Raw genomic sequence first — 14842 nt, 5'->3', positions numbered from 1 at the left:
AATATATGCACATGCTTGAAAATAAAAGTTCACAACTTGAAAGGTATATCTATTTTTTAGAAAAGTGAACTTCTCATCTTAAATATAAGAACAAGGAGATGTCGTATTATTTCCAATGAGACAACTATCAACCAAAATACATATGACGAATATGTAAACAATTATATGGTACTGTACGGCCTTCTACAACGATCACAGCCCATACCGTAGAGTAAGATGTAAAAGACCCTACCAATACCAAAATGTGAAACTATTCAAACGAGAAAACCAACGGCATGATTCATGCTAAAAACAACAAACCACAAACCAAAATGGTAGGCAGCAACCAACAACAAGATCTGAATTTCAAGACTTTCAGATTTTAATTGAAGATTCCTACACCTTGAAACATGTTTTACGTGTTATTATTTTCACAAAATATATAAGATGATGTTCATTGCATAGAATTTTATTCATTTCATTTTCTAAAATCTCTACAGTAGCTCTTTTCACTTATTGACATCTCATTTTCCCTAGAATAAAAAGAAATTGATTAAATTTGTTCATGCTCTTTTTGAAAATTTTCAGTATGGCACAATAATTTTTTTTATTCAACCGGAAGTAACCCTCCTGTCTCTTAAATACAATATACCTTTTTTTAAACGTGCAACAAAAAGCAGAAATTCTAAACTAACTGTTAACAAATATAAATACTTGAAGATGTACAATGCTAATTAAAATAAAACGATATCGGTCAAAGCAAGGGTAAGGAAAATTATAAAAAAAAGTAACCCTCCTGTCTCTTAAATACAATATACCTTTTTTTAAACGTGCAACAAAAAGCAGAAATTCTAAACTAACTGTAAACAAATATAAATACTTGAAGATGTACAATGCTAATTAAAATAAAACGATATCGGTCAAAGCAAGGGTAAGGAAAATTATATAAAAAAAGATATATATCATGCTGCAGCTTTCTATGTTCATGACTCTACTTCTTCCAATTACTGTTCATACTTACTGTTAAAACATTTATCCTTTGTCGTAATGCGTTTATTTTACTTTTGTCTATATCGCAGCCTGTAACAAATTAAAACAAACTTTACAATAAGTACCTGTTTTATTGATTTTCCTCAATATATTCAAAGCAAAAGAATTGCTGTCAACATAGACAGTGTCATTTTTATGTGCAAGAGAAAGCATTTCGGGATAATTTTGTACATGTTTTGAGAAATAACAATGTAAGATCAAAAGGACAGTGTTGGTGAACTAGAAACATTATGCTTTTACGCCTCATATAAAACGGAACGATTAAAAATTACCCTATTTTTATATTAAGGTTATCGTATAACAGGGGAAAAAACGTTATAATGTACGATTATACTTTTTAAGAAGAGGATTGGAATATACTTTCACGTAGATGAATGTAAGTTGTCTTTCTTCTTGTAGAAAATCTGGTAAGTCTGTCTTGATGTATATTTCGTACAAAAAATATCAAGAATTTTCTTATTAGAACAGGCATATGCATTTTTTACGTACGATTGAACATACTAGTAGTTCAAGGTTTTGACTTGTATTTCTTCTCTAAAGACTGTAACAAGGCAAGGCTTGTATAATACTAAGTATAGTTCTTCAATCAAAACATACACTAAGGAAATTCAATATTTCTTCGACTTTGTTATTGGGTTCTTAATTAAAGGCAACAATAGTTTGCCGATGTTCTAATCTCATAAATCTCATAAATATAAACAAGAAACAAAATTTGAGGTAATCGTACGATACTCAATGAGCGTGACCATGTGGCTAGAGTAAGCATCTTTGTTATAAATAAATCATCGTACATGCGAATCCACATTCAGTAGAAAAAATATCACAATAGCGAATAAAACACATCCGGTAAATTTACAGATCAGCTAACTATTCTCCGATCTTAAGATCAAAGACTGCGAAAACATGTCGCTAGTGACTTATATAATATCGATTTCAGTCGGCGCTCTTTCTCATGACCCTGTTGGAGTATTTTTTGTGTCAGGAGCACAATTCTGTTAATATTGTGCGTTCCTCTTAATAATGTGCGTATGATGTGAATCAGCAGATGCATAACGTATGAACTGAGATATGTAAACGCCATAAGTTGAGACAGAGGGTAAGCTGAAGCCTGGGAAGTTGACAATGGGAAAGCTGAAATGACGTTTGAAAAGAATTCTAGTTCGAGACATCATCAATATATCTGAAAGTGAAATTAAGAACTTTGCAAGATGTTTTTTCGTATTGTCTGTCAGAAGGTTTTGTCTGAATTCTGCTTCATTCGAGTACAAAAACAAGTAGCCCGATAGAAGTGCACAATTAGTACCCACTGGAATAACGACTGTGTGTTGAGAATATGTATATATTAACTTTTTGTAAAACATGGATTAAAAAAATTTAATAGATTTTTTAGAAAAAGCTCTGTTTGATTGAAAGATGAAGTCGATCTTTCAATTGAGCATTGGGAATAGTAGTGTAGAGTGTAGAAAATCAAAAATCGCACCTTTTGAGTTCAATTCGTTCTTGTCCCGTAAGCACACTAATCTGCACCGCATACAGTGTCTAGGACCTGAAAGTTAAAGTAAATTAATTTTAAAAAAAATATATTTTAACAAAAAGGAAAATTTCCTCTCGAATTTGTTCTGTAGGATACAAAAATATATATGTACAATTCTTCGTATAAGTTATACTCAGCTTAATAAGTACTGGCAATGATTTTTCAAACGCAACATTGTTTGTTAAAATCATTTAAAATGGATAAAGCTCCTAATTTCGGGGCCTTTATTTCATGATTGGTGGTCTGAAATTGTGTGCACGTGTGACTGAAATTAAAATGTATGAGTTGGCGGTATTTATTGTCAGTTGCATTAGGATTGATGTAACAGTATTGTATTTGTAGATAAGTCTATTGACGACACGTTATATTATAGCATTTATACTGACAATGATTAATGGCAAAAATGTTCATAAAATCTCATTTGCTGTAATCAATGTTGCTGTTCATAGCAATTTCACGTTTTGAAGGTTTTAACCCCGAGTGTTTTTAATGAAGAAAACATATTTCACATTTTTGTTTTTGAAATAATTAGTTTGTGTCAACATCTGACAAACATTAATTTCAAAATTTAGAATATAGCAAAGTGCTCTCGACCAATGAAATTGTAGGATCTGATGCCTCTTAGTTGTGAAGAATGAATGCAAATCATGTTCTTAGTAAGTGATTATCCTATTATTTGGGTCTATTTACAGTTCAAAACAAAGAGTTTCTATAAATGAGTTACAACTGCCCCGAAGCACATTTATCAGATTGAAAGGATTTATCACACAGTGATTGAAACTGACTAAAAGTTGAATTGTGAAACAAAGAAAAAACTCAAAAGAAGTTGAAGTTTACTGTGCAGTAAAATTGGTACCGTGAATGTTATTATGAAGATATTCTTCAAATTACTAAGTAATTAAACATTTGCAAAGCATTTGCATAAAAAGAAAAAATAAGCTTTGAAAATAAAAAAAAAATTAATATTTAGCTTTCAAAAACTTTGATCACTGGATCAGCGGTTTGGAAGAATAGTTATTTCCAATATTCCGATAAAATAAAAACAAAAACAAAAAAAAACAGGAATTTAATTTAAGTTTTGAACATATTAAAAACTTTTAAAGGCATTTTATTTGAAAATTTCCCTGACATAATGAAATGGAATTTGATGTAAAAAGCCAGACCAAAATATTGGCTGTTAAATAAAATTTAGTTGTAACTCAAATGTATCATTTGATTTAAACTGTAAATTAAAAAAAAGGATAATTCCTCACTAAAATATTACATGATATACATTCATACGCACAATCAGGAAACATATACAATTCCTACATTTTCTTTGTTCTGTTGTGTTCTGTTGTGTCACCTAATATCTATACCGCATATTTTTTAAAATATTTCCCAAATGATAAGAAAGTCCTTACATCACTAAAACTTATCCATAAATGAAATGCCTAAAAAGGAAGTCATGCATTAATTAAAAATATTGCACTGACAATGAAACTAATTCTTAAATACAACCAATTAAGAGATCATTTGAGAACCTTTACCACTTTACAATATTCTAAGTTTGTAAGAGAATGATAATCCCTTACTTCATGATAAGTACTCGCTAACGCTCGTACTTAATCATGAAGAAAGGGATTATCATTCTCTTACATATACTAAACACCTTTCAAATGACATTGGAGTATAACATACCTCTACAATTCTGATAACAATTTTTGCATTGTTCAAACGGCTTAAAATTATGTTTTTCTCCGCATGCCTTGATTTGAGCTCTGTTTTCCTTTCGTGCAACATTTAATTTGTGTTCCAATTCTTTCACTGTAACCCTTTTTACTAGTCTTTCTATTCTTGGTCCGGCTGTGCGAAAAAATATATTTATCAAATTTATATTCAATGAAGTACGGAATACAATTTATTATGGCATTATTAATGATAATTGCCATATTTTAAATAGATATTGACCAACGACTTATAAGATATTCTTAGTTTTTTGTGATATAACATCATAAGAAAGAAATGTACGAGTTGGGTTTTCTTTACAGAGTCAACGAAAACCTTAAGCACTCGAGTGTTTTGCTCGGTTCATCAAGGTGTCAAATAAGAATATAATGTACGAGTCAAGGCAGGAAAAAGGATGGAGCAGGTAATTTATTGCCCTCCATCTCCGAATACGAAGGAGCAAGTAAAAAATTGCTCTCCTTCCGCCACACACGAGGAGAATGTAGTCAGTTGCGCTCTTTCCAACCACACAAAAAGGAGCTAGTGGTCAATTGCCCGCTTCCCCAATCGTACAAAGTAGCAAGTAGTCAATGGTCATCTTTCACTCACACACGAGGGACCAAGTAGTCAATTGCCTTCCTTCCCACACACACAAAGCAGCAAGTTGTCAATTGCCCTACTTCCCCCACAAACGAAGGAGCAAATAGTCAATTGTCCTTTTTCTCTCACACACGAAGGACCAAGTCATCAATTGCCCCCTTCCCCAACACACAAAGGAAAAAGTCAATCACCCGTCTTCACTCACACACGAAGGAGCATGTAGTCAATTGTCCGAAATGGTCATTTTGATCATAACATCATCTTGAGAGTCTGAACCGAAAAACGTTAAGTGTTATTTTTTAGATATTTTCTTGTTGTAAATTCAGTACCGTTAAGACATTTGGCATGCAGTGAATCCATTTCAGTTGTCCTCTTTTTCTCACACACAAAGAAGGAAGTCGTCCATTGCCCATCTTCACTCAAGCACGAAGGAGGAAGTAGTCAATTGCCCCCTTCCCCGACAAACAAAGTAGCAAGTAGTCCATTGCCCTCCTTTCCCGACAAACGAAGTATACAGTCCGCCAAAAGTTAAGCACCACCTATGTTTGTTGCATCGATTTTTTTTTTTCATTTAAAAAAACCAGTTAATCCTTGAAAAAGACAAAATATTCATGCAGCAATTTTGCTAACATATGCCATAAACAAACCATAAACTTAAGTTTTGTCACTGATGCAGGTTCTATGCATTTGAATTTTGCGTTCTTGGAAATAGTGAAAATTACACATATCAAAAACGGAATTTAAGTTTTACTTTGAATTTATTTTTTTACAACAATTAATCACCCAAAATCATTAAAAGTCTCTACAAATAATCTTTGGTATGTTCGGCAAATTTAATGTCAATATTTAAGTCAATAGGATGTGTAACCACCTCTCTTCCGGTACAGTTCCATAACACGGCGTCTCATACTCTGTACAAGCCTTCTGAACTTTAGTTGAGGAAATTTATTCCATTCGTCAACAATTGCTCCTCTTAAATCGCCAAGATTTTGCAAAGGTGGATCTCTGCGATTGAGATTTCTGCCAATGGCATCCCAGACATGTTCGATAGAGATCAGGTCTGGAGACATGGAAGGCCAAAAGATAGTGTCAATGGCTTCTTGATCTTTGTAATCGGAATTACAATCCTTGCCCTGTGTGGTCTAGCGTTGTCGTCCATGTATGAGTGTCTTGACGCAAGTTGGGGATTCTCAAAATGAGGGACTACAATGTTTCTAAGCACCAAATCCCTGTATGTCTGTCTGTTCATGTTACCCTGCAAAATATGCATACCCAGCTTACAACAGTATGAGAAGAAACCCCTTACTGTAACACCACCATCAACGATTGCTGTCGTTGAGCAATTGTTGTTTTGGTGATAGGCAGTTTTATTTCCACGCCAAACTCATTTTCTGCCGTCTATTGGTCGTAACAGAAACCAACTCTCATCTGACCAATGAATATTTTGCCAGGTTCTCATGTTCCATCTTCGATGGTCATTAGCCCTTTGAAACCTGATTATACGGTGCCTGGCTGTTAGGGCACGTCTTTTGACAACACGACGTGCTCTTAGGTAGCCTCTATGAAGTCGACGGACCAATGTTCGAACACTAACACGACCACCTGGAGGCCAGTGGTGTCTAAGCTATGGGGTAGGAGTAAATGGGTTGGCTTTAGCATGACCAATAAGTAGTCTGTCATCACGATAGGTAGTTAAACGGGGTCTTCCGGACCTTGGTCTATCATTTACAGTTCCTGTGTCAATATGACGTTGTACAAATCTGATAATGACGGTGCGATTAACATTGAAATGGTTACCAATGCTCCTAGTGCTCCTACCGGCATTTGACATGTCAATTGCTTGTCAACGTTCAGTCACAGATAACTTACCGCTTGCCATATTTCACAGTGACTTGGTGAAGGTCAAATTTCACCTGTACGCGGGACAGTAGGAAGATGATTTAAAGGCATCGAAACAGTGTATTTGTAAAAGTGCAGATGACCTTTGATAAAAGGTTGCTTGGCGGGTATATTCCGATATAATTTAATTTTTTTGGTCGTAATGAATTTTCTTAGTGTATGCTATAGGCAATTCATAACACCAAACATAAATATTTTTTTCGCAATAGTTAAAAAAAATATTGACAGTTATATTTAGGTGGTGCTTAACTTTTGGCGGACTGTATATTAAGTAGTCAATTGCCCTACTTCACTTACACACGAGGGAGCAAGTAGTCAATTTTTCCCCCTCATGCAAAAATAAAGTAGAAAGTAGTCATGTGACCTCCTCCCCAACCCAGGAAGTGGCAAGCAGTCAATTGCCCTTCTACCCCCACACACAAAATAAGAAGTATTGTATATATTTGTTTAACTATATTAAATTTATATAATTTCACTGATTTATAGAAGACAAGAAAGCACGTTGAAAAAATGTTGAGTGGTGTCCAGCGTCAAGTACCATAGCTATATTCAGATTAAATATGTACATTTCCCCCGTTCAATATATGAATAATGTATTACAGGTTGTAACGTGCCATTCTCATCAATACATGTTATTCAGTGAATATTTATATAAAATTTTAATATAAGGTTGCAACGTGCCATTCTCATCAATACATGTTATTCAGTGAATATTTAAAATTTTAATATTTAATCACATTCTTTCAAGTAAATAAGACATAAAATACTTGTATTGTTAATTAGTAGGTGGTTCCTGTAAACGTGCAATGAAACAAAGTAACTAGATCTAATATCATTTCAAAGCTTCTTGTGTATACATACAGTGTCATTCCAAATATATTTCACGATAGTCTCGGTAATCATTGAGTATTCATAAACTAATGACGTCAGTAGTGTATACTTTTTCTCACTCACCCTTTTCATCATCTTCAGCCCTGTCCACTATTCGTCTTGTAACCTCCGTGCCATACGTCTCCTCTGATATTATAGATCTCCTTTTTATGGCATCAATGTCTTGTATTTCTTGGTTTTCTGTGACTTGCAAGTCAGATATTCGCCGATTGTTTTGTACTTCATTAGTAAATGCCATCTGACACTCGGCGATAATTATCATGGTCAGTAGAATAGGAATAGTATTCATATTTCTGCCAAAACAATATTCAAATTATTATACAAATATAAAGTAGAAAATTAAGGATCAATTTAAGATGAGCTAATACAACGTAATTATGATGTGGATGAATGTAAATGTCATTAAATTACATACGTAAAACGGATACAGATATATGTCATGCGGGTTATCTTTTTAAATTTTTTTTGCATATTTGAGGTTCGTAATTCAGAAAAAAATATGTTTTCTTAGAAGATTTTTTTTGTTCATTATGGCAACTGTTCATGAATTAAATGAGAAATTTTGAAAACAAAAATGTCAGTCAATTGTGTTATTATGTCACTATCGTAACAGCTTTAAAACTATTTTTATGACATATATATCCTACAGAAAAATATTTAGCATTTATTTAGCATTATATTTTATCATTTAGCAAAGTATCCAATTTTAACAACTTCGAATAATTGATTTGACATTTTGTCTACAAATGAAAACCTTTTTTTTTATTTAAAAGCCACATCTGTTTCAAATACTGTACCGATGATGCACGGTGGAAGAGTTACGTGTGGGGACAAACATGCAAATTGATAAAACATTTTTTTTTTTTAGACGAATGATAATATTTATTGTGAATGTGGGTCAAATTTCGATAGTTGATTATCACCGTGTATCATCGGTACAGCGGATATATGTACTAACCAAGCGGGCGTGATCGATTTTGACCTGACTTCTTCTTCTCTAAGTAGATTCCTACACGGTATTAAAAGCCCTTACTTTTACTGGTATAATTAAAAGGTAAAATAATAAGATAATAAAAGGGTCTATATACAATCTGGCATAAGTATTTTAATGTTTGAAATGTCTTAAAAATAGAAAGGATATACACCTAAATGTAAAAATAAAACAACACGCCATAATCTATTTACACCTATTAGTGCGAGTGAATCATTTACATAGTGCCTATTTAAAATATACACAGATTTTCAGTTTGATCTTCTTATTCCTTATGGGATTGAAGTTTAATACTTATAAAATATACTTTGTTTATCCATTCAAATATGCTAAAAGGTTGAGGAGTAAATAAAACTTATAAAATCTAAAATATCTTATTTGTTTTTGATTTTGTATCATTGAGGGAAAACAATCATGATTAATACGTACATTAACAATTTTATTTAACATTGATAAAAATAAAGTGAATAGTTAAAACTTCTAAAATAAGTTATTTGTCTTAGATTTAAATCCTTAAGTTGGATTATATTTAAGTGTTGATGAATATCTATTTTATGGTCAAAGTTAACACTACTAGACTTGGACTCAGAATTTTTTTTTAAACGATTGTCTGAATTATTTGTCTTAAATGTTAAAGTATTTTGTTTTCTAGGCCAATTTAACCCCCTTATATGATGTTTGATTACTTGCACCCAGGGTCCTTTGCCACATTCTGTCCTGTTACAACTAATCGTTGATGGAGTAATGTTCTTGTGGAGATTATAAAATAGTTTTCTGCTTATCTTTTCTATTTCTATTGCACTTTCTTGGTTGATATTAAGAATATTCATTTCCAATTGTGTACAGTCTATGATTGTTAGCACTAAAAGCTCTTTATTTCCCATGAAATGTTCATGCCACTTATTCTGGCCAATGGATAACGGTAAGAAAATCTTTGTTTTGTTTACATAATATCAATGTGTACTTCAATCTAAACATTATTGTTGTTTTAAGAAATGATTTGGTCGTACTAGATTGATGGTAAGAGAAGTCTCATTATTTTCCCAAAACAAGAACGCTTACTAAAAATATGTGCAAATACTTGTCAAAGAAGTTGGCGTTCGTCTCATCCGATATGATTCTATATTCATTGCAACTCTTTTTCTGATAGAAGGGCACTGTGTGTGCGTAATAAGTATAGCTGTTTCAATAATTAGCATTGAAATCGTTCATACATATGTTTTTTCCGATATTTTATTCCGAAAAGAAACGTTGTGTACGGTGTATAGCTGACCACATAAATCCTTCTGTACTGTGCATAGTTAAGTGAATGTACGGTATATAGCTTATATATAGATAAAAATCGATCACCCCCCGCTTTGTTAGTACCTATATCCGCTGTACCGATGTTACACGGTGATTATTATACAATTGAATTGGCGTCATGGACGTGGTATTACTAACTTTTAGGAAATTTGATGCAGGTAACAGATCGTGTTTAAATCATCAGGGTTTGCATGTTAAGATTCTCCTTTCGCCTCTCTTATACCTAAGTGGTAAGCATTTAAGTATAAATAAGGTACCTATGGCGGTCGAAATCAGTCGAAATATGCGGTTTCGCAGAAAAAGGAAGTATTAGCTTCCAATTAATCACATCTTACCCTTTTGTCTAAATCTCACTAATGTGTATTCCGACAAGTGTTCACTACTTTAACACGTATGACATTCATGCTGTTATTTTTCTTTTGGTTCTGATTGTACGGTGAAACGTTATATTATTCAAATACACAACAAAATTGATAATGGAAACGGGGAATGTGTCAAAGAGACAACAACCCGACCAAAGATCAGAAAACAGCCCAAGGCCACCAATGGGTCTTCAACCCAGCGAGAAAATCCCGCACCCGGAGGCGGGCTTCAGCTGGCCCCTAAACAAAATTGTATACTAGTTCAGTGAAAATGTTCAGTTTACACCGCCTGGTATCGAATGTTAGTATCGTGGAGGCTTTGAAAATCTGTATGCGCTCAAAATCCGTATTTTATTTGGGGGGTTTCAAATAAATATTTTTTAAAGAAAATATGTAGTTGAATCTAACAGAGGCTCTAAAGACCCGGTGTCGCTCACCTGCATCTTCAACAATGGCCACCTTTGAGTAAAAATCAACATAAAAGGGGAATAACTCTATTAAGAGTTAACTGCCAATTTCAGTTATGTTGACATGTTTGTATATCTTATCCTACTGATGGTTTTTCCTTTATAAAATTTCTTTTTATCTATTACAGTTTTCAAGATAATAGGTAAAAATGGGAAAAATGGGGGAAATCGTCATTAAACGGCAATAACTCCAATAAGGACTAACGATTTCGGTTATGTTGACTTGTTTGTAGATCTGGTCTTGCTGATCATTTTTGTGTTTTCAAGTTTCTCTCTATCTTTTATAGTTTGAAAGATATTAGGCACTGGTAATAATCATCATTAAAGGACAATAACTCTGATAAGGAGTCACACTGAAGATTTCGGCTAAGTTGACTCATTTGTAGATCCTGTCGTGCTAACCATTTTTGCTCTAATAAGATTCTCTCTATCTATTAAAGTTTTAAAGTTATTAGGCAATAACGCAACAAATTGGTAAAAATCGTCATTAAAGACCAATAACTCTAATAAGGAGTCGTATGACGATTGTGGTCATGTTTGAATTATTTGTAGATCTGGTCTTGCTGCTTGCTGGTCATTTTAGCTTCTATCTATCTATTATTATTTTCGAGATAATAGGCAAACTTTTTTTTAAAATGGTAAAATTTGTCATTTAAGGGCAATAACTCCTATAAGAAGTCATCTGACAGTTTTGACTGAAATAGACAATAGGTAGAGCTCAACATTCTAAACATGTTTGTCCCTGTCAGATTTTATAGCCGTTTTCGAAATAATACGAAAAACTTGCATTTTACCCCTATGTTCTATTTTTATCAATGTCGGCCATCTTGGATGACAACCAGGGTCATTGGACACATTTTTCAAACTAGATACCCTAATAATGATTATGGGCAAGTTTGGTTAAATTTGGCACAGTAGTTTCAGAGGAGAAGATTTTTGTAAAAGTTAACGGACAACGACGGACGACGGACGACGGACGACGGACGCCAGGTGATGAGAAAAGCTCTCTTTGCCTTCGGCAAGGTGAGCTAAAAAGCACAAACTTTGTATGGGTTAAGAAAGTCCTAGGCCATTTTTGGATAATTGCTCATTTTGTCCCCATGATCTATTTGAATTGCAGTTTTTAGTCATTTAAAGCAATTATGACCTTCGGAAATTCGCGAAAAACAATTATAATGGGGCATTAGCTGTCAAATTTGTGTTCCCCGATTTGACTCAAATTCTCATATTTGATGTATAACATACTAAAACCTATTTCCAAATTACAAGAAGTCTTGAATAAACCATTAACAATGCATCGACAGGATAATATTTATCAGTATTTCGTGTGTATATTAGTCTCCGAAGACTGCCGACGGTCATATAACCCGACATAAACATAAATATATATAGATAGATAGATAGCGACCTCGTGCAATTGGATTTTCTAGGTTTGTTTGATTGCATGTTATAGGTTAAAACAATTTTTTTTTTACCTGTATAAGAATGATTTTTTGTTGATCGAATCAGTCAACAAAATGGTTCACCCTTATTTCACTTTCGATGTTGACATTCTTTTTCTTTAATAGCTGAACACACCTTTTACATGCGTAACCCATCTCCGGCTAAGGGGTTAAATTGAAGGTTCACATGAATACGGGTTCACATGAGGTCGAATTATTCACTTACAAGTCAATATTACATCAGCGATGTTTTTGAGCTTATTTTGACAAATTTTGGTCAAACTAACTTCTTATAACGAAGTATTATTTCAAAATTCCGCTTTAAAAATTTAATGATACTTGAAACAAAAAGAATCGTATTTAAAATGTGTGTCTAACTCGTAGCTTATGCCCTTTTTTAATAAAAATGCAGTTGACAATATTTAGATTTGTACTTCAAACTTTTAAGTTAGCAATAATTCTGAAATAAAATTTGAAAAAAGGCAATTCGTGTTTAATAGAAGACTAAGAGTGGGTAGATATTTTGTGTTGTCATTTCATCTCAAAATATCTACCCACTCATAATCACGAAATGTCTAATATTATATATGAATAAAGTATACAATTTAGTACACAATAAATCGTTCTATAAAAGAATTTACGGGATATACAAATATATTTACAGTATTATATCAGAGAATTTTGGCAACTACATAACGAAAAGTCAACTATACATTTAATAATTACTGACATGTTACATGTATGTTGTGAACTGCTACGTATGGTAAGCATTCGCATGCTACTATTTTGGTGAAATTCTCACTTCTTATACTTTTGAATTATCATAGAAAATTATGCATAGTATTCATCTACATGAATACTAGTTGCAAATGCATGCTTCGTGTTGTTACGTGACATGGTTTCTAACATACTATTCCAAAATTCCCGTTTGATAAATTAAGAAATTATCAAGAAACTAAGGTTCAAACTTCCTCAGGTTCCTTCATTTGTTTTAAGATGGATTTGGCTATTTTTTTAAATCAATTTTGATCATATAGCTCTTAACATTTCTACGCATTCATGCGTCCCTGGATTTCAATAGAAATAAGAAAATGTGGTATGAGTGCCAATGAGACAACTCTCCATCCAAGTCACAATGTGTAAAAAGTAAACAATTATAGGTCAAAGTACGGCCTTCAACACGGAGCCTTGGCTCACACCGAACAGCAAGCTATAAAGGGCCCCAAAATGACTTGTGTAAAACAATTCAAATAGGAAAACCAACGGTTTAATCTATATAAAAAACGAGAAACCAGAAACACTTATGAACCACATCAAAAGACGACAACCACTGAACAGGCTCATGACTTAGGACAGGTGCATACAAATGCAGCGGGTTTAAACGTTTTAACAAGCGCTAACCTTCACACTAACCTGAAACAGTATAGTGTAATATCACAACATAAAAAGACACACTTTAAAGTATCAATTGAAATGGCTTAACTCGATCAAAATGACATAGAGTTGTCTCAATTGCACTCATACCACAACTTCTTATATCTATATAGACAAAAACAAGTAAACATACACTGAACAAATACATTTAGTTTGAGCGTCCCTCGGGCAAAGTTGTTCTTAGATGGATTTAGCCATTTTTTATGTCTATTTTGATCATATAGCTCCTAACACTTCTACTTATTCATATATTCCTGGATTTCAAAATTTTAGATTTAAGCGTCCTATAACATGATAAGAAAGGTAAATCCAAAAAAGAACGGATGCACTAAATTTATTAAGTGCTATCTTTATTTAATATGGTTTACGGTTAGTACTTCTAAATGCAAAAGTTTAACTGTGGTTTAAGCACGTTCTAATGAGCTAATATTACAAAATGTTAATGTTATTTCAACAACCATATTTGACTGCTTTTGAAATACGTGTACCTTTATTGTTTCAAGAAAAATCTTTATTCACTGAATGATGAGATTTCCTTTAGAAGACTTCTGTATGCACTTATTTCTATAAAAAAAAATAAAGATATATAATAACATATATTTCTTTTTAATATCTGTACGTGTGGTCAAGATAGGGTCGTTAAATATGATTCTCTGTGAAGGGAGAATTCCAACTCCGTGAGAGGGTCCAAATTTACAAAAGCAAAACATTGTTTTTTAATTCTTAATTTGTTCTCGTCCTAATTATGCATGAAATATTTGCAACTGGGCGTAAACCAAGCACAATAAATAAATCATTCTATTCTTGTAGAAAAACTTACCACTTTTCGACTCCACTTGAAACAATCAACAAGCTGTTGCTATAAATGGTTCAATATTCTGATTTGTAGATGTTCAAAGTAGGTAGGGATCATATTTCGTACTTGGATCAGATTTTACATAACATGCTGAAAAATCAATGCTTCGTTAGAAATTATATAATTAAAAACCAGTTCTTATATTTATTTTCCATGAAGGACTTTAAGTAGAAACCAATGCAAATCTGACCCTCGAAAGGTGAAATATTTAATGTAAACATCCTTTTTTGTTATATTCAATTGTTTTTTTTTCTTCCAAAAAGTACATTGAGTTTTGCTGACCCGGTCCTACTTAATTAATCAACAGGTACGGAATTATCGTCCA

The 14842-nt window shown here is 32.9% G+C and overlaps 1 protein-coding gene across 2 annotated transcripts; it reads right to left on the bottom strand.

Moving 5' to 3' along the window:
* Nucleotides 1–432: 432 nt before the first annotated feature.
* LOC127708096 (uncharacterized) lies at nucleotides 433–14582 on the bottom strand. Of its 2 annotated transcripts, XM_052212923.1 has the most exons (7): nucleotides 14482–14582; nucleotides 14150–14225; nucleotides 7724–7953; nucleotides 4244–4408; nucleotides 2510–2575; nucleotides 1001–1059; nucleotides 433–512 (listed from the first exon to the last, which is right to left on the bottom strand). In XM_052212923.1, the coding sequence occupies exons 3-7, from the start codon at nucleotides 7947–7949 to the stop codon at nucleotides 504–506; spliced, it is 525 nt and encodes a 174-aa protein (XP_052068883.1). In that variant the 5' UTR covers nucleotides 7950–7953; nucleotides 14150–14225; nucleotides 14482–14582; the 3' UTR covers nucleotides 433–503. The 2 variants fall into 2 exon arrangements, with proteins under 2 accessions (XP_052068883.1, XP_052068884.1); XM_052212924.1 differs by lacking the exon at nucleotides 14150–14225 and having other exon boundaries at nucleotides 14482–14562.
* Between the last annotated feature and the right edge of the window lie 260 nt (nucleotides 14583–14842).

Source organism: Mytilus californianus, unplaced genomic scaffold, assembly GCF_021869535.1.
Source record: "Mytilus californianus isolate M0D057914Y unplaced genomic scaffold, xbMytCali1.0.p SCAF_7, whole genome shotgun sequence".
Taxonomy (NCBI): domain Eukaryota; kingdom Metazoa; phylum Mollusca; class Bivalvia; order Mytilida; family Mytilidae; genus Mytilus; species Mytilus californianus.
Note: the sequence above shows the minus strand (reverse complement) of the source record. Positions and strands in the feature narration are given on the sequence as shown.

Coding starts and splice junctions, on each gene's coding strand:
- LOC127708096 (XM_052212923.1), bottom strand. CDS start 7,949: ATGAATACTATTCCTATTCTACTGACCATGATAATTATCGCCGAGTGT. Junction 4,409..7,723: donor GGCTGAAGATGATGAAAAGG/GTGAGTGAGAAA, acceptor TTTTTCGCACAG/CCGGACCAAGAATAGAAAGA. Junction 2,576..4,243: donor TTGTTATCAGAATTGTAGAG/GTATGTTATACT, acceptor TTTAACTTTCAG/GTCCTAGACACTGTATGCGG.